The sequence below is a fragment of the Salmo salar genome, chromosome 15 (genome assembly GCF_965601325.2).
Source record: "Salmo salar chromosome 15, fSalSal1, whole genome shotgun sequence".
Taxonomy (NCBI): domain Eukaryota; kingdom Metazoa; phylum Chordata; class Actinopteri; order Salmoniformes; family Salmonidae; genus Salmo; species Salmo salar.
Window position 1 is genome coordinate 91,844,067 of NC_138305.1, and position 25,357 is coordinate 91,869,423.

The 25,357-nt window shown below is 40.3% G+C and overlaps 1 protein-coding gene across 3 annotated transcripts in view; it reads right to left on the reverse strand.

The window, feature by feature from the left end:
- Positions 1-21,944, reverse strand: part of LOC106572475 (lysine-specific demethylase 5B-B) — a 36,066-nt gene extending 14,122 nt beyond the window's left edge. Inside the window, exons 1-16 of one of the 3 annotated variants that reach the window (XM_014146695.2) lie at positions 21,614-21,944; positions 19,418-19,495; positions 18,889-19,011; positions 18,612-18,782; positions 18,262-18,318; positions 17,824-17,964; positions 17,447-17,543; positions 16,795-16,916; positions 16,346-16,504; positions 16,033-16,152; positions 14,128-14,286; positions 13,754-13,935; positions 13,386-13,548; positions 13,175-13,294; positions 12,841-13,035; positions 8,920-9,101 (exon numbers count right to left, since the gene is read on the reverse strand). In XM_014146695.2, coding sequence (XP_014002170.1) covers positions 8,920-9,101; positions 12,841-13,035; positions 13,175-13,294; positions 13,386-13,548; positions 13,754-13,935; positions 14,128-14,286; positions 16,033-16,152; positions 16,346-16,504; positions 16,795-16,916; positions 17,447-17,543; positions 17,824-17,964; positions 18,262-18,318; positions 18,612-18,782; positions 18,889-19,011; positions 19,418-19,495; positions 21,614-21,766 — 2,222 coding nt within the window. In that variant the 5' untranslated portion in view covers positions 21,767-21,944. Of the gene's footprint in view, positions 1-8,919; positions 9,102-12,840; positions 13,036-13,174; positions 13,295-13,385; positions 13,549-13,753; positions 13,936-14,127; positions 14,287-16,032; positions 16,153-16,345; positions 16,505-16,794; positions 16,917-17,446; positions 17,544-17,763; positions 17,965-18,261; positions 18,319-18,611; positions 18,783-18,888; positions 19,012-19,417; positions 19,496-21,613 lie in introns of all 3 variants that reach the window. The other 2 variants (XM_014146694.2, XM_014146693.2) reach the window with 2 other exon arrangements.
- Between the last annotated feature and the right edge of the window lie 3,413 nt (positions 21,945-25,357).

Genomic DNA, 25,357 nt, shown 5'->3' on the forward strand with positions numbered 1-25,357 from the left:
CGTGAGGAAAACTGAACGTGAACGGCCACCAGAATGGCAGGAGCACGGCTGCCGCTTGATCAAGTGGAATATCGCAGGCGCCCATTGAATGAGACAAAAAAGCTCTGGGGAGAAAAGGTCAGTGTAGAACTGGCGCCAGCGCAGGATGCAGCGCTGTCTATTTTCAGGGCTGATTTACCCATGCTCGAAATGTCAAAGTTTGGCACATTTTTTCCAGTGATGTAGTGGTAAAAAATGTTTGGGGTAAACTATATGTAACCGATGTGAAATGGCTAGTTAGTTAGCGCTGGTGCGCTCTAATTGCGTTTCAATCAGTGACGTCACTCGCTCTGAGACTTGAAGTAGTGTTTCCCCTTGCGTTGCAAGGGCCGCAGCTTTTGTGGCGCGATGGGTAACGATGCTTCGTGGGTGTCAGTTGTTGATGTGTGCAAGGGTCCCTGGTTCGAGCCCGGGTTGGGGCGAAGAGAGGGACGGAACCTACAGTTACATATACTGAACAAAAATATAAAAAGCAACATGTAAAGTGTTGGTCCCATGTTTCATGAGCTCAAATAAAAGATCCCAGAAAATGTTCCATAGGCACAAAAGATAAGCTTGAATCTACATTTTTGCTATCGATGTGACGTTTGGCGGCGCCTAATCAGTCAGTTCTGTACCTGCCTGGCTGAGTGGTAGTGTGGGTGGAATGAGGTCGCTCGCCTGGAAACCACAGCGCGAAACGTGAGGAAATTAAACTCAGCAGTCTGCCTGAAAATTACATATGTTATCATTTTCTGTCCTCTCATTTTAATATAAGTACTTGTCAAGTACCAACGAGAAAACGTTTGATTAAGGTATTCCAGTAGTTAAATTTCAGAGTGCCAAATTCAAATACTTCAAGCACCTTGTGCGAACCCTGCATATGGTGTTTTGAATTAATCGTCACCCTAGAAAGTGCTGTCCATTTAGTTGTTAGGATTTGAAACATCCACAACTACAATGTTTTGCACTCAGATTCAAATGGTTGTTGAACTTTTTCAAATTGATCAATCAAAGTGAGGTGAGTTTTAAAAGCAAGATACTGTTTTGATGATAAGTGTTTGATGTGATTGAATTTTCATTGATGTCAAAGTGGTTATTGGGACAATGGAGCCCTACCAGGCCATTGGCGAGTTGGGTACTATGTACATAGCTCACAAATTAGCAAGTCATAACTTGGTTGGTACAGGCTAGCACTTTAGCGGTGGAGCTCGAATGATTGCTCTTCGTCTCATGGAAATAGTTGCCGTGTTTAGCTGTATTATAGTCAGCTAACTAGTTGGTTGTTTTGTCTTATTTCTACCAATGTAATTCATATGGAAACGGCCCAAGCTGCTTGCTTTAGCTAGCTAGTTAGTCTGTCAGGCAAGAAAACTTGTGTGTGTAGCGGTAAATTTGGGCTGCGCTCACAAGCGTCAACCTCAGCTGTCACTTTCCCTAGCTAGCCACACAGACAACCAGCTAACTAGCCACCGAAATGAAGGCTGGAGTAATGCGTTTGTCTGTTGGACTTAAGTTATGGGTTGTCATGTTTTGCTAGGTGCATATATTAATAGGCTATACATTGCCTCGTTTTCCTATTATCTGTCGTGATAGGGTAGTAGATGCCCGCGCAGTGGAGCTCATACGATGAGTTGGATATTTGTTTACATAGCCAGCTAACAAGTTGCTTGTTTTGTTTTGTCCTGTTTCTAACAATGCAATTCATTTGGAAACTTTCCTTGCTTTGTAACTAATCAGCTAACATTAGCAAACTCTGTCAGGCAAGACAGCAAGAGTTGATTGGGAGGGAGAGGGTGTGTGGGGAATGGGAGGCGTGTAACTATCACACAATTTATGGAAACTCAGTATTAGGACTAGTGTGTGTATGGTTGAGAAAAAGAAAGAGCGACAGTGTGAGAGAATGTTCCTGACTACAATTGCATCCTATTTGTTACAACTCTCCCTCTGTTACTCTAGGTCAGTGAAAGCGAAGGAAGTTGTGGAGAGAGTCAGATGTCAGCAGCAAAAGGCAGGGAGGAAGAGTGATTAGAGGGAGAGAGGAAGAGGAGAGTGAAGGAAGAGGGGAGCCTACATTTATTTCCATGATGTGTGTCTGCCCCAAGTCCCACCATTCACCCGTGTACCACAGAGCCTGGGCCTAAAATGACAGTGGCAGGGGTTTTGGAGTGGTTTTTAAAAGTGGTAGGAACTTATGTTTCAGAGCTTGTCATGGATTACAACAAGAATATGGGCAGGGTTGACCATCTTGACTAACTGAGGAGCTATTACAATGTCGGACACAGGCAGAAAAATGGTGGAAGTAAGCGTTTTGGGGAATGCTCAACATCACCATCATAAATGCGTACATTGTGTGGGGGACCCTGCAAAGGCCCCTTCCCAGAAACCACAGGCCCTGGTCTCTGAAGGCATTCCAAATGCAGCTTGTGCATTCACTTTGTGATATGGCTACAGTGGCAGGAAGAGGGGAGCCAAGAGTGTGGTACCAGGGCGTGTGGACTGAGTTGTAACTAATTTGAAAGCAGGTGAAGTTTGAAGGGAGCAAGAGCTGGTGTGTGGTGTGCATCCGGAGTGGACGCAGGACAAAGAGTGGAATATGTGTAGAAACCTCCTTTGGGTGTTCTGTGCCACCTTGCAAGATGGGGCTGTGCTTCCAGAAGCTCCATGACATGTTGAGGGCTAAATTCAAAACACTAAAGTAAGTGTGAACTGAATTTGTCCTAAAAATATTTTGTCTCTGAACAGTTAGTGTTTTGTATCTTCTCTATTTATCTGACTGTAATAATACTGGTTGCTTTCACTGAATTGTCAAAGTAGGCTACTATTTCTACATCATGTCAGGCCTGGTCTGTACTAAATCTTATTGAGGTTACCTACATTTTGGAATAGTTGTTTGCATTTTTACATTGTTACAGAGGTCAATCAAAATAGCCTAATTTGTGTGGGTTTTGAAATACTTTCTGAATATTGTCCTCTGGTCACATTTTGCATAATTGTTTTTATATGTAAATAATATCTATAGGTATATTATACTTGGTACATTGAGTAATTTAGTCAAAAGTACAACAATTTAAATACTCCAGGGTTTTTCGTTGTGTTGAGTGTTACATTTGAGTGTCTTTACACAATGGCAGAAATCAAATTGTATATTTGTCACATACACATGGTTTGCAGATGTTAATGCAAGAGTAGCAAAATGCTTGCGCTTCTGGTTCCAACAGTGCAGTAATATCTAACAAGTAACCTAACAATTCCAAAGGACAAATCTTTTTTTACAGCTTTTTTGCTACATATACATTTATGGTAATTTTATATAAAGTAGTCACATAATACATTACCAAACATAAGCTCTTTAATCCCAACCCTCAGCCACTCTCAGCCCATCCCACCCATCACCATAGACTACGCTCATTTGCTTTCCATGTCCCATATTTTTCAATTGATATTTTACAAAATGTTTGAACCCTTATAAAGCGTATATTATCCATAGATTGCGAGCTAAAGATGAAAACCTTTCCTATGAGTATTATATTAGACTGGCTTTACAAATAGCAGTATTGGGCAATTTGGAAGGTTAATTTTAATTGCATGTTGTGATTTTTTAACCATTCCTGAACCTGTGACCAGAAACAAGCTACATGGATAACTTATTCTGGTATTGCCCCTATTGATTATGTCTCTTCACAGCAAAATCTACAGAGCTGAGATTGTTGTATGATATACATACATACATACATACATACATACATACATACATACATACATACATACATACATACATACATACATACATACATACATACATACATACATACATACATACATACATACATACATACATACATACATACATACATACATACATACATACATACATACATACATACATACATACATACATACATACATACAGCATTCTGTTGGTGGCAAGAATTGTATATCATTTAAAAATGGAAAAACTCAGTGTTGAATCAAGTGTAGTTTTTTGTACCAGTTCATAAACCATATGCCATGGAATTGGTACGTCGAATTGCTCCTCCCACTTATTTTGCAACCTATATGGAGCAGCTGTCAACATTTTTGTCCTCAGATGAAATGGTATTTTTCTATTTATGCCAGTTCCTTTCAGCCAATTTGTATCTTCAATGTGGCAGGCAAACAAGTTCCCTACCTTATCCCTTTTCCACTTGCCTCCTCCATTTTTGTGGTAGTGCTGCAATCAGTTGGTTGTAAAATTGGATTGAGCAAATATTCCCATATATTTGATAACTGCATGTGACATCTCCATTTCTATTCATAATATTATTAAACAAATCAATTTTTAAAATTTTCTCCCTAAAAAATGTTTTGTTAAATCAGTATATTTGAATTGAACCATAACATTTGTTCTCTTTTCTGGAGGATAAAACTGAAATTGTAACCAGCTCTGTATGGCTTGTTTAAGGACGATACTTTAAACAAATTTCATTTTCAATTAGTTGGAAATGAGATGTTGTAATCTGTATAAAGGCAAAAAGTCAATGTATGAACAAAGGATGAGGCTTTCTTAGTCTACTGGAGAACCATTTTGGGTTTAAGTATAACTTATGTATGACTGAAGATTTTAAGTGAGAGGTTTAAATCTAATATTTAATCATTTTAGCCCCCCCAAACTCATTCATTATATAAATAGGCATGTTTAATTTTGTCTGGCTTAGCATTACAAATAAAATATATTTTGCTCATATGATTTAAAAAGAATTTAAAAAAAAGAGTCATCTGGAGTAGGCAGTGCCATTAGTAAGTAAGTAAACTGTGATAGGATCAGAAAGTTCATCAATGTGAAGTATTTACCTCTCCATGGTTGCAGAATCTTATTTATTTTTGCTAACTTTCTATTGAAATTGATTGTGGTAAGTTCATTTATATTTTTTGTGATGTGAATACCAAGTATGTCTACTTCACCATCCACCCATTTTATTGGTAAACTACAAGGTAGGGAAAAACATGTTTAACAATCCAATACGTAATATGGTACACTTGTCATAATTAAGTTTTAATCCAGAAAGGCTAGCAAAGTAATCAAGATCTTCAATGAGACTGTGCAGGGATCCAGATTACGGACTTAAGAAAAAACTAGAATCATTGGCATACATTGACACTGTTGTTTCTAACCCCTTGATGTTTGGTTGGATCTAATTTTAATAGCTAGCATTTCAATGGCCATAATAAATAGATATGGAGACAATGTTATGGAGACAATGCCTTGTTTTATTCCTCTTAAAAAGCTCAATACTTTCTGAGAATTACCCATTATTTACATCTGGGGTTGCGCTACATAACTTTAACCCATTGTATAAGAGATTCACCAAAATTAAAGTAATCCAGGCATATATATATAACATTCTAGTTGTACTTTATCAAACACCTTTTCAAAATCTGCTATGAAGACCAGGCCTGGTATGTTCAATGTTTCATAATGTTCAATTGTTTCAAGTAATTGTGGTATATTATCCCCAGCACTTGTTAGTGGGCCGCGACGGTGGCACTTATCCTCAAAGCGGGCAAAGGTCTTTAGTTTGTCTGGAAGCATGACGTCGGTGTCCGTGACGTGTCTGGTTTTCTTTTTGTAGTCTGATTTCCTGTAGACCCTGCCACATATGTCTTGTGTCTGAGCTGTTGAATTGCGACATCTTTGTCCCTGCACCGGCATTTCGCTTGTTTGATTGCCTTGCGAAGGGATTAACTACACTGTTTATATTCAGCTATTTTCCCAGACTTCTTAACATGGTTAAATGCGGTGGTTTGCGCGGTGCCGCCATCATCCACGGTTTCTGGTTAGGGTACATTTTAATAGTCACAGTGGGTATAACATCGCCAATGCACTTCCTTATAAATTCACTCACCGAGACAGCATATAGGTCCATGTTATTCTCTGAGGCTGACCGGAACACATCCCAGTCCGCGTGATCAAAACAATCTTGAAGCGTGGATTCCGATTGGTCAGAACAGCGTTGAATGGTTCTCGTCACTAGTACATCCTGTTTTAGTTTCTGCCTATAAGACGGTAGGAGCAAGATGGCGTCGTGGTCATGATTTGCCGAAGGGAGGGCTTTGTATGCATCGCGGAAGTTAGAGTAGCAGTGGTCGAGTGTATTACCCCCGCGCATGGTGCAATCAATATGCTGATAGCCTTGTTCTCAAATTTGCCTTGTTAAAATGAATGTGGCGTCATATTAAAGAAGAGCCCTTTAAAACTAAGTTAAATTGTCATTTGTTTTTTGCTATGTCTGTTTGAAATGTGTGAGAAAATTAGCTTCCATCTTAAATGATCAGTAATCTACAGCAGAATTCTATTGGGGTCTAAAGAGTTAAAGGACAAAATATTTAAGTGCCTTTGAACGGGGTATGGTAGTAGATGCCAGGCACTCCGTTTTGTGTCAAGAACTGTAACGCTGCTGGGTTTTTCCATGCTCAACAGTTTCCCGTGTGTATCAAGAATGGTCCACCACCCAAAGGACATCCAGCCAACTTGACACAACTGTGAGAAGCATTAGAGTCAAAATGGGCCGCTTTCGACACTTTGTAGATATTAGGAAGGTGTTCTTAATGTTTTGTACACTGTATATTTCTGGAGTAAGATAAGTATTTCTAAGATATAATTCTGCTGTTGAAATTGTGTTTTGAGGACAAGTGCAAATCAAATAACTAGGTAGCTAACTAGGTAGTTAGTTTTGGCTAACCCAGAATCTGACAGAAAAAGTTGTCCATTTTTATCTCCACATATGCCTTCTTGTTGGCTAACTAGCCACCTTGTCATTGGCATAAAGAGTGAACAGATTAATCAGATGTGTGGCAATAGTTTACTAGCTTTCACATTCGGTTGCAACTAGATAAACTGGTTAAGCTAGCTGCTGTGTCAACCATGTAGCTAGCTAACATTACCTATATCAACAGGTCAGTCCACCGCAGCATCCTCCCACGCATTGCTCTCTCCCACTCTCTGTGTGTGTGTGTGTGTGTGTGTCTAAATGTCAGTATTTTTATGACCATGTCTATAAGCACCTCAGCGTATCATCTCTAAGTTTTTTGTGCCATTTACTAGAAAAATGTATTTCTATTTACAGCTTGTAGCAGCCCAACTGAGGGGGTGGAGAATGGGCAAGCCAAGAAAATAAAATCCCCTTCAATGTGGAAAGGAGAGGTTCTGAAAAGGAGGGTGGAGGGTAATTCCGCTTGTCGAAGGGACACAGCTTGTCCAAAATTGACTTTTTGTAGCAGGTTAAAAGAAGTAGATTAGGGTTTGGAAAAGGGTTAGCTAAAATGCAAAAAAATAAAATAAAAACGTATCAATTTAATTCCATGGTGAAATATGTCTGATTTGCATACTAGTAATATGATTGATAATGACATTGCAATATTGATTGTTTGACTTACCTGTTCATTGAGTGAAAAATTAAACATCCCACTTGGTGTAAATCTTTAGTATGCATTCACCATCACATATACTTGACATGATAGTACATTTTCATTAATGCAATTGAAAATGTAAAAGTATTCCAATGTCTCGAGTACCATATACCTTTAAGAAATTGTACACATTGATAGATTAAGTCAACATTGAATGACCGTAATTGAAACTTTATAGCCTACGGACTTTGTTTGATGTCAGTCTTCATTGACCACTGACATACCTGTGCTGGGGGACTTCTGCAAGATGGTGCTGGCAGGCTTTCATAAATGAATGTCAAATCAATTGCACCAAGTTGTTGTCCTTTTTTTTTTTTTGCAGTCACAATTTACCATAAGCTGTACATTTTTTTACCAAACTCAATTTGTAACTAGTAGTTCTCTGACCGGATACATTTTTACTCTTACTTGAGTAGTTTAAGGCGGCTAAATTTACTTGAGTAAATTACAATCTAAGTAACAGTACTTTTACTTAAGTACAGATTTTCAGTACTCTACCCACCACTGCAAATTATACATAGCCTAACTATAAAACGTGGGCGAGCATTAACACTGGAGGAAAGTATCATTCTACAGTAGGCCTACGTCTGTCAACCAACTGATGGCCCAAATCAGCTCATCAATTTAGCCATTATCGGTTCTCTCACCTTTCATTATGTGACTTATTGGTAGGCTAAATGTTGCCTACAAATAACAAGGGGCCTATTGCAACCAATTGATGTCGCTAGATTATTGCCAACTGATGGTTTAATGAGACATCTGTGCCAAATTCACCCGCACAGCTGATCTCAATTGCAACCATCATTACCTCTCTCTAAGATGCCAGTGTTACCTTAGTCGGATCTGTAAATAATGACGAGATGCTCATGTCTCCGCCCTAACAATGCTAGTCGTCCAAAAGGCTGGAAGGCAGGCAACATGCTTTTGAACAGACTAAGGGTGATCTATTTGACACACATTCTGTACAATATAAATAAAATATTTCCCTGTTTATCATTGCTAATTTGTGGCAATTTATCTGATACTTTGTATGAATTGAACTCAATTTCATTCGTAATCTTAAAATACAATTGTCTAGTGTATGTCATAGATATTGGTCTCCACTAGGCTGTGTTATTAAGCTATATAAAATGACAGTTGTTGATGTGTATGGCTGCATTTCAGATAAATGTTTGCAGATTTGAATGTTGCAGTAATAGGACTTAGGCCTATAGCATTTAAGGGAGCGAGAAAGGACATTATTTTAAGACAGCGAGCCCTGATCCCAATGATTTGACTGCCCCCGCATGGAGAGAACGAGAACTGCTCATTTTTTGCCAATCACGAGGTTCATTTGAATTTCCCAATGCAGCAGGAAAATAATCCGCAACAAAAGAGTGCTCAAGTAAAGATCTGACATCTGTAGATGGCATAGACGGTATATCGGTGGACAGGACTGAGGACATGACTCACTTCAGTGTGTAGTTGGTGAGGGGGCAGGAGCAGAGGTCCTGGATGTGGTGGAGACAGACCAGCCGGCCAGGGCTGCAGGGGCAGGTGATGGCAGACAGGTAACATGTGGTCCTACACTTCGCACACTGCCGCTCGTCATCCTGCAGGAGATTGTATTCCGCCTGCTCGCAATGCTTCACCCCCTTCGGGAGAAATACAAAAACACAACCATGTTATAAATGGAGACCCCAGAGAGACTGTATTGATGTCCGCATTTACAGACAGTTCTCCTTAACTCAAGTCAACAATGTCCCATTAGTGTTTGATATTCCTGTAAATTCATACATCAAAACAGTGTTCTACTGTTTAGGTCTGATTCCTCTGCCTATTAACATCAATATATTGTGATCTGGAAAATACAAATATAAAGCAATGACATATTCCTCTAAGAATGTCTTCTTTTTGAGACTGACTTAGAGAAAAGTCAAATGTATTTTGATATACAGTTGAAGTCGGAAGTTTACATACACCTTAGCCAAATACATTTAAACTCAGTTTCACAATTCCTGACATTTAATCCTAGTCAAAATTCCCTGTCTTAGGTCAGTTAGGATCACCACTTTATTTTAAGAATGTGAATGTCAGAATAATAGTAGAGAGAATTATTTATTTCAGCTTTTATTTCTTTCATCACATTACCAGCGGGTCAGAAGTTTACATACTAATTGAGTGTATTTGGTAGCATTGCCTTTAAATTGCTTAACTTGGGTCAAACGTTTGGAGTAGCCTTCTACAAGCTTCCCACAGTAAGTTGGGTGAATTTTGGCCCATTCCTCCTGACAGAGCTGGTGTAACTGAGTCAGGTTTGTAGGCCTCCTTGCTAGCACATGCTTTTTCAGTTGTGCCCACAAATTCTCTATAGGATTGAGGTCAGGGCTTTGTGATGCCCATTCCAATACCTTAACTTTGGAAGTATGTTTGGGGTCATTGTCCATTTGGAAGACCCCTTTGCGACCAAGCTTTAACTTCCTGACTGATGTCTTGATGTTGCTTCAATATATCCACATAATTTTCCTTCGTCATGGTGCCATCTATTTTGTGAAGTGCACCAGTACCTCCTGCAGCAAAGCATCCCCACAACATGAAGCCGCCACCCCCGTGCTTCACGGATGGGGTGGTGTTCTTCAGCTTGCAAGCTTCCACCTTTTCCTCCAAACATAATGATGTTCATTATGGCCAAACAGTTCTATTTTTGTTTCATCAGACCAGAGGACATTTCTCCAAAAAGTACGATCTTTGTCCCCATGTGCAGTTGCAAACCGTAGTCTGGCTTTTTTATGGCAGTTTTGGAGCAGTGGCTTCTTCCTTGCTGAGCGGCCTTTCGGGTTATGTTGATATAGGACTCATTTTACTGTGGATATAGATACTTTTGTACCCGTTTCCTCCAGCATCTTCACAAGGTCCTTTGCTGTTGTTCTGGGATTGATTTGCACTTTTCGCACCAAAGTACCTTCATCTCTAGGAGACAGAACACATCTCCTTCCTGAGCGGTATATGACGGCTGCGTGGTCCCATGGTGTTTATACTTGCGTACCATTGTTTGTACAGATGAACGTGGTACCTTCAGGCGTTTGGAAATTGCTCCCAAGGATGTACCAGACTTGTGGAGGTCTACAATTGTTTTCTGAGGTTTTGGCTGATTTCCCCATGATGTCAAGCAAAGAGGCACTGAGTTTGAAGGTAGGCCTTGAAATACATCCACAAGTACACCGCCAATTGACTCAAATGATGTCAATTAGCCTATCAGAAGCTTCTAAAGCCATGACATTTTCTGGAATTTTCCGTTCTGTTTAACCTGTTATGGCTAGGGGGCAGTATTTTCACGGCCGGATAAAAAACGTACCCGATTTAATCTGATTATTACTCCTGCCCAGAAACTAGAATATGCATATAATTATTAGCTTTGGATAGAAAACACTCCAAAGTTTCTAAAAAACTGTTTGAATGGTGTCTGTGAGTATAACAGAACTCATTTGGCAGGCCAAAACCTGAGAAGATTCCATGCAGGAAGTGCCCTGTCTGACAATTTCTTGGCCTTCTTGATCATCTCTATCCATTACAGGGGATCTCTGCTGTTACGTGACACTTCCTACGGCTCCCATGGGCTCTCAGAAGGCGGCAAAAAGCTGAATCGTGGCTTTGCAGGCTCTGGCTGAAAAAAAGTAGCGCGTTTGGATAGTGGCTGGTCACAGTACTGTGAGACTCAGGCGCGTGCACGAGTGGACTCCATGTTTTATCTTTGAATGAAAACCACCGCTCCCGGTCGGAATATTATTGCTTTTTTACGAGAAAAATTGCATAAAATTTGATTTTAAACAGCGGTTGACATGCTTTGAAGTACGGTAATGGAATATTTAGACATTTTTTGTCACGAAATGCGTCATGCGCGTGACCCTTATTTACACTTTGGATAGTGTCTTGAACGCACGAACAAAACGCCGCTATTTGGATATAACTATGGATTATTTTGAACCAAACCAACATTTGTTATTGAAGTAGCAGCCCTGGGAGTGCATTCTGACGAAGAACACCAAAGGTAATCAAACTTTTCTAATAGTAAATCTGACTTTGGTGAAGGCTAAACTTGCTGGGTGTCTAAATAGCTAGCCCGTGATGCCGGGCTATGTACTCTGAATATTGCAAAATGTGCTTTCACCGAAAAGCTATTTTAAAAATCGGACACCTCGATTGCACAAAGGAGTTCTGTATCTATAATTCTTAAAATAATTATGTTTTTTGTGAACGTTTATCGTGAGTAATTTAGTAAATTCACCGGAAGTGTTCGGTGGGAATGCTAGTTCTGAACGTCACATGCTAATGTAAAAAGCTGTTTTTTGATATAAATATGAACTTGATTGAACAAAACATGCATGTATTGTATAACATAAGGTCCTAGGGTTGTCATCTGATGAAGATCAAAGGTTAGGTTTAGATTTTTCGGCGCGCTTCCTACATTTGGAGTAGCTTACTGAACGCGCAAACAACAAGGAGGTATTTGGACATAAATTATGGACTTTAACGAACAAAACAACATTTATTGTGGACCTGGGAATTCCTGGAAGTGCCTTCTGCTGAAGATCATCAAAGGTAAGTGAATATTTATAATGCTATTTATGCTTTTAGATGACTACAAAATGGCGGGTATCTGTATTGCCTGATGTATTTTTCTGAGCGCCGTACTCAGATTTTTGCAACGTGTGCTTTTCCCGTGAAGCTTTTTGGAAATCTGTCACAGCGGTTGCATTAAAAAGATGTTTAGCTATAATTCTTTGAATAACAGTTTAATATTTTATCAACGTTAATGATGAGTATTTTTGTAAATTGTTGTGCTGATTCACCGGCAGTTTGAGGCAAAATATTTTCTGAACATCACGCACCAATGTAAAATGATTTTTTTTATATAAATATGAACTTTATCGAACAAAACATACATGTATTGTGTAACATTGAGTCCTAGGAGTGTCATCTGATGAAGATGGTCAAAGATGAGTGTTTAATTTTAGCTGTATTTCTGGTTTTTGTGACCCCTCTCCTGCTTGGAAAATGGCTGTGTGGTTTTTCTTGTGTTGGCACTGTCCTAACATAATCTAACTTTATGCTTTCGCCATAAAGCCTTTTTGAAATCGGACAATGTGGTTGGATTAAGGACAAGTGTATCTTTAAAATGGTGTAAAATAGTTGTATGTTTGAGAAATTTGAATTATCAGATTTTGTTGTTTTGAATTTGCTGCCCTGATTTTTCACTGGCTGTGTCCCGCAGCCCATAGAAGTTAACAAGAAATTTGTGGAGTGGTTGAAAAAAAGTTTTAATGACTCCAACCTAAGTGTATGTAAACTTCCGACTTCAACAGTATAATTCTGTCTGTTGTGGGGGCGCCTTACCATCTTGCGGACTTTATCTCGTAGGTCCTGCTCCTCTCTGATCATATCCTTCATATCTTTCTGGACAGCCGATGCCAGGACAACGTCCAGACTGTTGGCCTTGGAGGCCATCTGGCAGATCATCTCGTCGTGCGAGAAAACACAGTACCGATGCAGCAGTCTGTAGTGGTCAACGCACTGGCGGCCTAATGCCATCTGAGATTAACCAAAGAGAGACTATTACTAAACAGTCCACTTCACATAAACTACCCCTCCAAAATAATGGCAATGAGGAGCTCAGGTAAAGGAAGAGAAAATTCTCAGGTCTATCCTCTTGAAGCCAAAAGTATCTTACCCAGTCCACAGTGCAGAAGTTTACAGCCTCAGCGAAGTTGAAACCCTGGTTGAAACCACTGTGATAAGCTCTGGGGAAGGTGATGACAAACTCACCAGCACACTGATTTGTTCTGTAAATCTTGGGACACAGAAAATATGTATCTGTTAGTGGATTTATATACTATTCTATGGAAATACATGGTTGTAAGTCTAGTTACACAGAAACTTACAGGGACCCCGTGAGACATGAGGGTGTTGGGGTTCATAATGGTGACCAGCTGGTGGAGGAGGTCAGGCTGAATCTGAAACAGCTCTGGAGCCAGTTTCTTCATCACAGCCTCAAGCTGTTCTGCAGCAAAGCCAGGTGCTCCATACCATGTCTTCGGCTCCCCCCTTTCAAAAACAAATACAGAGCTTGATTCAGAAACATCATGCAAACAAAGCATTTAAAGTGAAATTCTAAACTTGAAAATATTGTCTTGACTCCATACATAAAATATGGAAAGCAAAATAGCAATGATCATAAGCAAAATGGCACTTTATGATTGTATGTAACTACATTATTTTTTATATGTCAACATCCCTAAACAAACAGTACCAGTGCAGGTAGTTGATGGAGTAGCTCCAGTGGTCCTCGATGTGCCAGCAGAAGGAGGAAAAGCACATGCCTACATAGAGCCAAGGTAGAGTCATCCCACAGATGTCTGCTGTGACATGAGTCAACACTGACGGGTCCATCATCGCCATGTTGTTCAGATTCCAGCCACACTTCAGGTACATCTGCAAGACATCATGGGAAAGAAAGCATTTTGAGCATTTAAAAAATATATATATATTTTTTTATTTTTTATTCCGATACAATGGTACATTGACAAGCCATGACATTGAACGAAAAGTTTAGCCATTTTATCCGAGTCTGTGTGATATACTATATTGGTTTGGTTAGTCATTCATTTGAATACAGGTGCCTACCTCATCCTTTTCTGAAACCTTAAATCTTCCATTCCTGATGGGGAATCCGCTCCCAAACTCCTTGGAGGCTATATCTGCTCCATACTCCACTGTGACGTCCTCCTCGATGGTGCTCACCAAGCGCCAGAACTCTTTTTCCACCAACTCTGTGGGAACCATCTGAAACAAATGCACAATGAAATGCGGACTAAGACTAGAAATCGGTCCTGGCATTTCTAATACCGGCCCATTCCCCCCCATTGAGGCCCCCCATTATTAGCCAAATAATGATCATTTTGTAAAGAAAAAAAAACTGAAGTTAGACAGGCCCATCTGGCATTTGCCCAAAATGCCAGATGTCCAATCCACCCCTGATTAACCTGTTAGGGCTAGGGGGCAGTATTGACACGGCCGGATAAAAAACGTACCCGATTTAATCTGGTTACTACTCCTGCCCAGTAACTACAATATGCATATAATTATTGGCTTTGGATAGAAAACACCCTAAAGTTTCTAAAACTGTTTGAATGGTGTCTGTGAGTATAACAGAACTCATATGGCAGGCCAAAACCTGAGAAGATTCCATGCAGGAAGTGGCCTGTCTGACAAGTTGTGTTTCATCTTGGCTCTTTTTATTGAAGACTGAGGATCTTTGCTCTAACGTGACACTTCCTACGGCTCCCATAGGCTCTCAGAGCCCGGGAAAAAGCTGAACGATATCGAGGCAGCCTCTGGCTGAAACACATTATCGCTTTTGGCAAGTGGCCGATCAGAGTACTATGGGCTTAGGCGCGTGCCCGAGTCGACCGAATGCTTTATTTTCTTTCGTCTGTTTACCTAAACGCAGGTTCCCGGTCGGAATATTATCGCTTTTTTATGAGAAAAATCGCATAAAAATTGATTTTAAACAGCGGTTGACATGCTTCGAAATACGGTAATGGAATATTTAGAATTTTTTTGTCACGAATTGCGCCATGCTCGTCACCCTTATTTACCCTTTCGGATAGTGTCTTGAACGCACAAACAAAACGCCGCTGTTTGGATATAACTATGGATTATTTTGAACCAAACCAACATTTGTTATTGAAGTAGAAGTCCTGGGAGTGCATTCTGACAAAGACAGCAAAGGTAATAACATTTTTCTTATAGTAAATCTGACTTTGGTGAGTGCTAAACTTGCTGGGTGTCTAAATAGCCCGGCATCACAGGGCTAGCTATCTACTGAGAATATTGCAAAATGTGCTTTCACCGAAAAGCTATTTTAAAATCGGACATATCGAGTGCATAGAGGAGTTCTGTATCTATAATTCTTAAAATAATTGTTATGCTTTTTGTGAACGTTTATCGTGAGTAATTTAGTAAATTCACCGGCAGTGTTCGGTGGGAATGCTAGTCACATGCTAATGTAAAAATCTGGTTTTTGATATAAATATAAACTTGATTGAACAAAACATGCATGTATTGTATAACATAATGTCCTAGGGTTGTCATCTGATGAAGATCATCAAAGGTTAGTGCTGCATTTAGCTGTGGTTTGGGTTTATGTGACATTATATGCTAGCTTGAAAAATGGGTGTCTGATTATTTCTGGCTGGGTACTCTGCTGACATAATCTAATGTTTTGCTTTCGTTGTAAAGCCTTTTTGAAATCGGACAGTGTGGTTAGATTAACGAGAGTCTTGTCTTTAAAATGGTGTAAAATAGTCATGTCTGAAAAATTGAAGTTTTTGCATTTTTGAGGTTTTTGAATAATGCGCCACGGGATTACACTGGCTGTTACGTAGGTGGGACAATTTGGTGCCACCTACCCTAGAGAGGTTAAATATTAAAAATGCTATTTCATATTCCATTTATGACAGTTGTGAATAAATTACAACAGGTCAAAATTCTTAGAACTTCCTTGATGATTAGACATTTTCTACTTACATGAACTGGCATGTTGAAGTAATCAGATTTGAAGGAGTCTGCCATTTCACCAAAAGCCCGCAAAGAGTAGTCCCTGTATGCCTGCTCAAAACCAAATGCCTCCTGAGGTTTGCTGCACTCCTATTCAAAATAAACAAGGGGTAGAAAGCACACCGTAATAACAATTTTCTTTTCACAGACAAACAAAGGTATTCTGTATACATAACAGAGCTGAACACATTCATATCATACACTCACAGAAGCCAGTACAGATTGACTGTGAAGTGTAAATGTGGTTATTGGTGTGATGAGGTGAACAGACATCACTACTCACTTGAGCCAGGCACTTGGGGCACCTCCAGTCTCCTTTGGGGACGTCGTTTAGAGGGGGTATGAGACAGAAGGTGTGGTAACTGTCATCACAGCCATCACACAGCAGAAGACGATCCTCGTCACTCCCGCTGCCACACACCAGACAAATATACAGGTCCACCTACAGAACAGAGGGAAGAAGGGCTTTGTTCCTGTTGTTCCTGAGAGAAGCATTCTCTTCACTCCAGTTAATACACAACTAATGAACTATATAATAACATCAGAACCATCTATAAAAGACATGACACATTCTTGAAGTGGAATAACCAAAGGATCTACAATTCAACATTTGTTAAAACCTCCTATATGCTGCACAACAATGTATAAAACCTGTTCTGGTGCAATAATGTTGATAATCCATTTAGAGTATTCTCTCATCCAAAGAATGGATAAAAAAAAATCCACACTTACTACACTCACTGCAGGAGGTGGGACATCAAGACTGGGTTTTTTCTTATATCGAGACTTGTTTTCATCTGCCTCGCTCACCGGCTCGATAGGTTCTTGTTTCACTAGAATGGGAATTTCTTTTTCTGCAAAGAAAAATGACTTATGATGAGCATAATGAGGAACACCAGATGATTTAACTCATGAATTACCCATGGTGCATCTTACTCCCTAGCCTGAATATCACAAACTACGTTCCAAAATTCACACTAGAGTACATATTAATATATATGGCTTGATTCTAAATTCAAGTCAAATCAAATCTATTTATATAGCCCTTCTTACATCAGCTGATATCTCTAAGTGCTGTACAGAAACCCAGCCTAAAACCCCAAACAGCAAGCAATGCAGGTGTAGAAGCACAGTGGCTAGGAAAAACTCCCTAGAAAGGCCAAAACCTAGGAAGAAACCTAGAGGAACCAGGCTATGAGGGGTGGCCAGTCCTCTTCTGGCTGTGCCGGGTGGAGATTATAACAGAACATGGCCAAGATGTTCAAATGTTCATAAATGACCAGCATGGTCAAATAATAATAATACAAGTATATGGATATTGGCACGGATCACAAATATTGTGTTAACTCTTCTGTGGTTAAAGTAAAGCCTTGTTGGTACTGACCTGGCTCGGGCTTGGCAACAAAGGAGCCCATCCTCCTCCTCAGATTTGGTCTGTTCTCACAGGGTTCCGTTCCTGGTTCAGTCTTCACACAACCGGACTGTGGGTGAAAATAGAGTTCTAGTTAACTATTGTAACTACCACTAATGATGTTACAAAGTTGATATGCAATAGAGAACAGTGATGTGCCAATGCTTTCATGAATAATTAAGATAACACACAAGGCTTTAAGCTAATTACACTCCATTTTGTGACTTAAGGATTTGAAGGAGATAGAGTAAGGTAGTTGGTTACAGGGTAGTTTCTGCAATCTGAATTACTGGGTTTATGAGGAGTTCTTCTGACAAGTGTGTGAGGCTCTGTTCGACAAGAGCATCCACCTCAGCTCTCATCCGCTTTGCTCTGCGGGCGCTGTTGCAGCAGGACTCGGCTGGCTGGACAAACTGCTGCCTCTCGGCCAGGTCATGGGGTTTGTACTCCTTGTCACTCGTGTCAAGTGGCAGGGTTGGCTTCTGGACAAACTGCAGGCATAGGCAGGATAGGAACATTAGTGATATCATATACAATGTAATGTTATACAATACATACAGTTAATCCATTACAAATGTAGACGAAACATACAAACAAAACAATAGACATGGCACACGTCTATGGCAGCAAGGACACCAGACTATGTCATCGGTGCACAGACAAAGCACAATGAGACCATTTGAAACAAAGAATGGTCTAACATTTCTGTGTAACAAAAACTCCAGACTGCCATAACCACCATAGACGTGCCATTTTTTTATTCTTAGATAACCATGAGGCAGCCATACCGTGTCAAGTTCAGGGGCAGACACTAAACGCATCAGCTTGGAAGCAAGCTCTGGTGCCTAAAGCAAGAGAGAGCTTGCAAAGTTAACAACAAAGACCCAATCTATATTGACTCAGTACGCTTTCTTTGCAGTTTTCAATCCATTTATTCAATATTGAAAATGATCCTCACATTAGACAAACATACAGTACTTCCACAATAACAGAAGTAGAACTATGGTTGAACAGTGCTTAACTTGCCTACAGATGAGCCAACCAAGCGCTTAACACAGCATTAGCTAGTGCATAAAGCCCTGAGTACAATGTGAACAGACAGATTAACCATGAGTGTTAGGGCATTTGTCCAACTTACCAGGAGGTTAGCTCCACTCTGGAAGAGGTTGTAGGGGTAGAGGATTCTCTCATAGTGTGACCGTAGGTGAGAACCCACAGCCTTGCCTGGAGCAAAGCCCATCTTAAGTGCAATCGCCGTCCATCGTCTGTCGCGACACACAATATCAAATCCACCCTCATCTGCAACATTCTGAAATAAAATGTGTCTAAGTTAATTATAGTCAGTGGATGCTGTTAAATACTATTTAAGATGGAATAATTGCATAGTAGTTTGAAACAATACTAAAACACCCAACCTTGTTGAGTTGATAAAGGTCCAATATCTTCCTTTCCACATGAGGAATCTTCAGAGAACACCCCTGCAACTCCCAGAACTTTGCGATCTTGTCCAAGAAGTTAAGCTTGACTCTGGTCTGTGCCTAGGAAAGGGGAACATACACTAGGTGATATCTAACAGTCACTGTAGGAATTGAAATGTAGAAAATCACATAGGTGATAATCAGTCTCCTGACTCAGCAATGTGATGCAACAAACAAATATTTGTGAACTGAAAAGACAAGACTTCTGCTGACCAACTCCTGCACAAGCAACCTTTGACCTTCCTTTCACCAAAGCTTCTGAAAAGGGTGATTAATAATGGTAGGCACAACAGCAACCTTCAGTGCTTCGTCAACTAGACAATTGCATTGACCGAGACCCTGACCAATCAGTTCAATTCCCTTCTATAGGCCTGGGTTTCAAAGGGATGCATACTGCATATCATCAAGGGTATTGTATGTAGAAACTAAGACCTTGGTTACACATAATGCAAAGTGACCTCCTTACCTCCAGTTCATTGAGCCTCTGTATCCGAGGAGTGAAGTGCAGTCTGTCAACATTACATGCAAATGGGGGCTGCCAGCCCTGTGAGCATACAACAACATTATTAGAATTTGCATTCCATACGACACATATCATAAAATGGCCTATTGTCAGTGTTGGGGAAGCTACTCTGAAAATACAGTTTACCAAGCTTCCAATTACTTAACACTGGAAGAAATTAAGCTACGCTAAATATACTCATAAGACAAACATAGTTTACTTAACTGAAGTTACTTTTAAAAAGTAGCTCACTACATCCAAACTACTTAGTGATAAATTATCATATCTCAATTTGAAATGTCATAGACTACAAATTGCAAGACAGATCACTCTGGACTCAGATGTTAACAGAATGTGTAATTTATCCAATAAAAAAAAAATATATCTTCAAGTGAGAATTGGGCAGATCTGAAGCTGAAAAAGAAAGTGAATTATTGCATACCTCACCCAGATTTTATTTTAGCAAAAAAAAGTAGTGTGTAGTTCGAGTAGTTGGCTACATCGTTACATTGCAAAAAGTTAACTACTAAAAACCGTACCAAGATTTAAATTTAGTTCAACTACCACTAAGCTACTGCAAAATGTAGTTAAATTACTAGCTGAAATACACGTAGTTCACTAAATTATACAAAGTGTACCACATCTACCGAGCAGTATGGGGACATCTTACAATAAACCAGTCATTGCCCCATATGGAACACCTGTCAGTAACAGATGTTTAGCCTACAAGTCTGTGAGTCTGTCTACAGGTCTACTGTTGTCACTGAGTTACATCAAAATCAACAAAAACACTTTACATTGGCAGGACCTAAGTCATTTGGCTTTATGTAGGGTAGATGGAGTCTCTTTGAAAGGAGGTATTGCACACGTGGGATTATTTTAATTTCACATATAAATAGGTCAAGGTACTTTTCCCCCTTCAATATAATTAGTTATTTAGGGTTACAAGAAGCATTGTAGAGCATACAACACGATTGATTTATTATCTTAAAAACACACTAGCCTAACTAACATCACCAACAAAATGGCCAGATGGAACTCAACAGCTCCGGTTTACCACAAAGCCAACATGGAGGACAACACCCAAAAACTGTCGGGCCTACTGAGTGAACATCCTATTTCACCAGGACATCTCCAGACATCTATCCAATTACTTTGCTATTAACACTCATTTTTGACGCCATTCGATATTGATTGATAGTTCTAACCAATAATGTATGCGTTATGAGTTATGTCTTATTAACTTATGGATTACTTATTTCTTTGGTTATTAATGGTTTTTATTTCAGTTTCCAAAAAGGTCAACACAGCTAAAAAATATTTTGAGAGAAATAATTAAAGTTTAGGCTAAACCAAACAAGACTAATGAATACAGGTGATCCTTAGTTATGGGGAAGATAGAAGTTTGTTTGAATGACGTCATCAAAAACAACATTCAACAATAAACATCCCCCGTCTCCGTAACACTAACCGTACGACTGTTTGGCTCTGGCATTACCAGTCATAGTCAAAAAATGTCAAAGGTTTTCGTGTTATTAAAAATGTCAATTGTTTTCTCCCCTGGCGACACAACTAGCCAATTTAGCAAGCTAGCTAGACATTCATTCCCACCTGCCAGTCCAGTTAGCTACTGTAACGTTACTGGACCATGCCAGTCTGTAGCTAGCTAATGTTACGTAAATTTACATTTTATTTATTGAAACGCTGTTTTAGGTAGTACTAACGATGGCTAGTTTGTCATTTTTTACACTAAACTGACAGATTTCGCTGATGGTCATTGTGCCAGATATTGCTAGTTTGATCAGTCGCTAGCGAAAGATAAATCTCACGACTCGTTCAAATCAGTTAACGTTAGTTAGCTTGCCGGTGTTGTTTCGTTTTCAGTTAAGTACAAATATACATTTTCACCAATGTTTCCTGTTGCTACATAAATACACTCCGCTGGTCAGGTAGTTAGCTAATGTTATTAAAACTAGCTAGATTATGTAGCTAGCTAAATAAACATTTGAATGATACACAAAAGAATCAGCAAAAAACCTTAATCCGCCATTTTGAAAATGTCCCTTTAAACCCCCCAGTGTATGGTAGATGTCTGTCTTCTTGTTGTTAAAATGGTTTTAAAGATTCAGTTGAACCACTCAGCAACTCGACCACACTTACCGGAGGCGGGCGGACCTTACAAATGCCAGTTTTTTCCGCAATTGGACGGATCTTATTTATAAAAGCAAAAGGATCGGCAAATTCCTCCCAGCTTGGTTCGAAGACTGGGCACTCCGGAGGTGGCTTGAACTCGTCCGGCCGAGGCTGGGTCATCTTCGTGGTCCAATCTTAGAGCTCAAACACAGGGAGCCTGATCACAACAATGTCACCTTGCTATGATCTGTCGGGAGGTCTATACTTCTAATTTTCCAATGTCAGGTTCTCCAGAAGGCAATCGGGATCAACATACGAGGCAGTTCAGTCAAACACATACACAGCGAAACGAATGTTCTAAGGCAGTGACTACGTCCGCCTAAAAAAGTAGATACCATTTACTTTTTTCTAAAACCTATTTTTGTTTGCAAACTCATTTCTTTGACCTTAGAAATCAACCCTACTTCATGTTAGACATTTTAAATCAATATAATTACAGGATTGTATTACATGGATTGTGATTGTGATTACTCTAAGATATAGTTCTACAATTATTCCAATATTTCATACACACATGAATATATAAATATGCAAATACACGTTTGTTTTGACACACCATAGTATTGAATTTAGTATATAATTTACATAGAATTATGTAATGTTGAAAAAGATGGAGGATATACATTATATATACAAAAGTATGTGGACACCCGTTCAAATTAGTGGATTTGGCTATTTTAGCCACACCCGTTGCTGACAGGTGTATAAAATCAAGTACAGAGCCATGCAATCTCCATAGACAAATATTGGCAGTAGAATGGCCTTACTGAAGAGCTCAGTCAGTCAATCAATCAAATTTATTTATAAATCCCTTTTTACATCAGCCGATGTCACAAAGTGGTCTATAGAAACCCAGCCTAAAACCCCAAACAGCAAGCAATGCAGATGTAGAAGCACGGTGGCTAGGAAAAGCTCCCTAGAAAGGCAGGAACCTAGGAAGAAACCTAGAGAGGAACCAGGCTCTGAGGGGTGGCCAGCCCTCTTCTAGCTGTGCCGGGTGGAGATTATAACAGTACATGGCCAAGATGTTCAAACATTCATAGATGACCAGTAGGGTCAAATAATAATAATCACAGTGGTTGTAGAGGGTGCACCAGGTCAGCACCTCAGGAGTAAATGTTAGTTGGCTTTTCATAGCCGATCATTCAGAGTTAGAGACAGCAGGTGCGGTAGAGAGAGAGAGTCGAAAACAGCAGGTCCGGGACAAGGTAGCACGTCCGGTGAACAGGTCAGGGTTCCATAGCCGCAGGCAGAACAGTTGAAACAGGAGGAGCAGCAGCACGACCAGGTGGACTGGGGACAGTGACTTTCAATGTAGCACCGTCATAGTATACCACCTTTACAACAAGTCAGTTCGTCAAATGTCTGCCCTGCTAGAGCTTCCCCTGTCAACTGTAAGTGCTGTTATTGTGAAGTGGAAACATTAAGGAGCAACAACGGCTCAGCCGTGAAGTGGTAGGCCACACAAGCTCACAGAATGGGACTGGCGAGTACTGAAGCGCGCAGCACATAAAAATCATCTATCCTCAGTTAAAACACTCACTACCGAGTTCCAAACTGCCTCTGGAAGCAACGTCAGCACAATAACTGTTTGTTGGGAGCTTCCTGAAATGGGTTTCCAAAGCCAAGCAGCCGCACACAAGCCTAACATCACCATGCAAAATGCCAAGTGTTGGCTGGAGTGGTGTAAAGCTTGCTGCCATTGGACTCTGGAGCAGTGGAAATGTGTTCTCTGGTGTGATGAATCACGCTTCACCATCTGGCAGTCTGACGGACGAATCTGGGTTTGGCGGATGCCAGGAGAACGCTACCTTCCCCAATGCATAGTGCCAACTTTAAAGATTGGTGGAGGAGGAATAATGGTCTGGGGCTGTTTTTTATGGTTTGGGCTAGGCCCCTTCGTGAAGGGAAATCTCAACGCTACAGAATACAATGACATTCTAGACGATTCTGTGCTTCCAACTTTGTGGCAACAGTTTTTTATTTTTCAATTTAACTAGGCAAATCAGTTTGGGTAAGGCCTTTTTCTGTTTCAGCATGACAATTGCACCCGTGCACAAAGCAATGTCCATACAGAAATGGTTTGTTGAGATCGGTGTGGAAGAACTTGACTGACCTGCACAGAGCCATGACCTCAACCCCATTGAACACCTTTGGGATGAATTGGAACCCGACTGCAAGCCAGGCCTAATCACCCAACATCAGTGCCCAACCTCACGAATGCTCTTGTGGCTGAATGGAAGCAAGTCTAAATATACTTAAGTATCAAAAGTTAAAGTATGAATCAATTCAAATTCCTTATATTAAGCAAAGCAGGCGGCACCATTTTCTTATTTAAAAAATGTACGGATAGCCAGGGGCACACTCCAACACTCAGACATAATTTATAAAAGATGAATTTGTATTTAGTAAGTAAGCCAGATCAGAGGCAGTAGGGATGACCAGGGATGTTCTCTTGATAAGTGCGAGAATTGGACCATTTTCCTGTCCTGTTAAGCATTCAAAATGTAACAAGTACTTCTGGGTGTTATGGAAAATGTAGGGAGTAAAAAGCAAAATATTTTCTTTAGGAATGTAGTGAGGTAAAAGTAAAAGTTGGCCAAAATATAAATAGTAAAGATACTCCAAAAAATGACTTATGTAGTACTTTAAAGTATTTCTACTTAAGTACTTTACACCACTGCATACCATAACCCTACCGTCACCATGGGGCACTCGGTTCACAATGTTGACATCAGCAAACCGCTCACCCACACAAAGGACGTACATGTTGGTCTCATGTTTCTTAGGCTGAAATAAAAGATCCCAGAAATGTTCCATATGCACAAAAGGCTTATTTCTCCTATATTTTGTGCACAAATTTGTTTACATCCCTGTTAGTGGGCATTTCACCTTTGCCAAGATAATCCATCCAACTGACAGGTGTGGCATATCAGAAGCTGATTAAACAGCATGAGCATTACACAGGTGCACCTTGTGCTGGGGACAATAAAAGGTCACTAAAATGTGCAGTTTTGTCACACAACATAATGCCACAGATGTCTTAAGTTTTGAGGGAGCGTGCAATTGACAGGCTGACTGCAGGAATGTCCACCATAACTGTTGCCAGAGAATTTAATGTTCCTTTTGCTACCATAAGTCGCCTCCAAATTTGTTTTAGCGAATTTGGCAGTATGTCCAACTGGCCTCACAAGCACAGACCACGTGTACCCATGCCAGGCCAGGACCTCCACATCCGGCTTCTTCACCTGCGGGATGGTTTGAGACCAGCCACCTGGACAGCTGATGAATCTGTGGGTTTGCACAACCAAAGAATTTCTGCACAAGCTGTCAGAAACTGTCTCAGGGAAGCTCATCTGTGTGCTCGTTGTCCTCACCAGGGACTTGACCTGACTGCAGTTCGGCGTCGTAACCGACTTCAGTTTGCAAATTCTCACCTTTGATGGCCACTGGCACGCTGGAGAAGTTTGCTCTTCATGGATGAATCCTGGTTTCAACTGTATGGGGCAGATGGCAGACAGTGTGTATGGTGCCATGTGGGTGAGCGGTTTTCTGATGTCAACGTTGTGAACAGAGTGCCCCTGGTGGAGGTGAGGTTATGGTATGGACAGACATAAGCTACGGACAACGAACACACTTGCATTTTATTGATGGCAATTTGAGATACCGTGACGAGAACCTGAGGCCCATTGTCGTGCCATTCATCTGCCG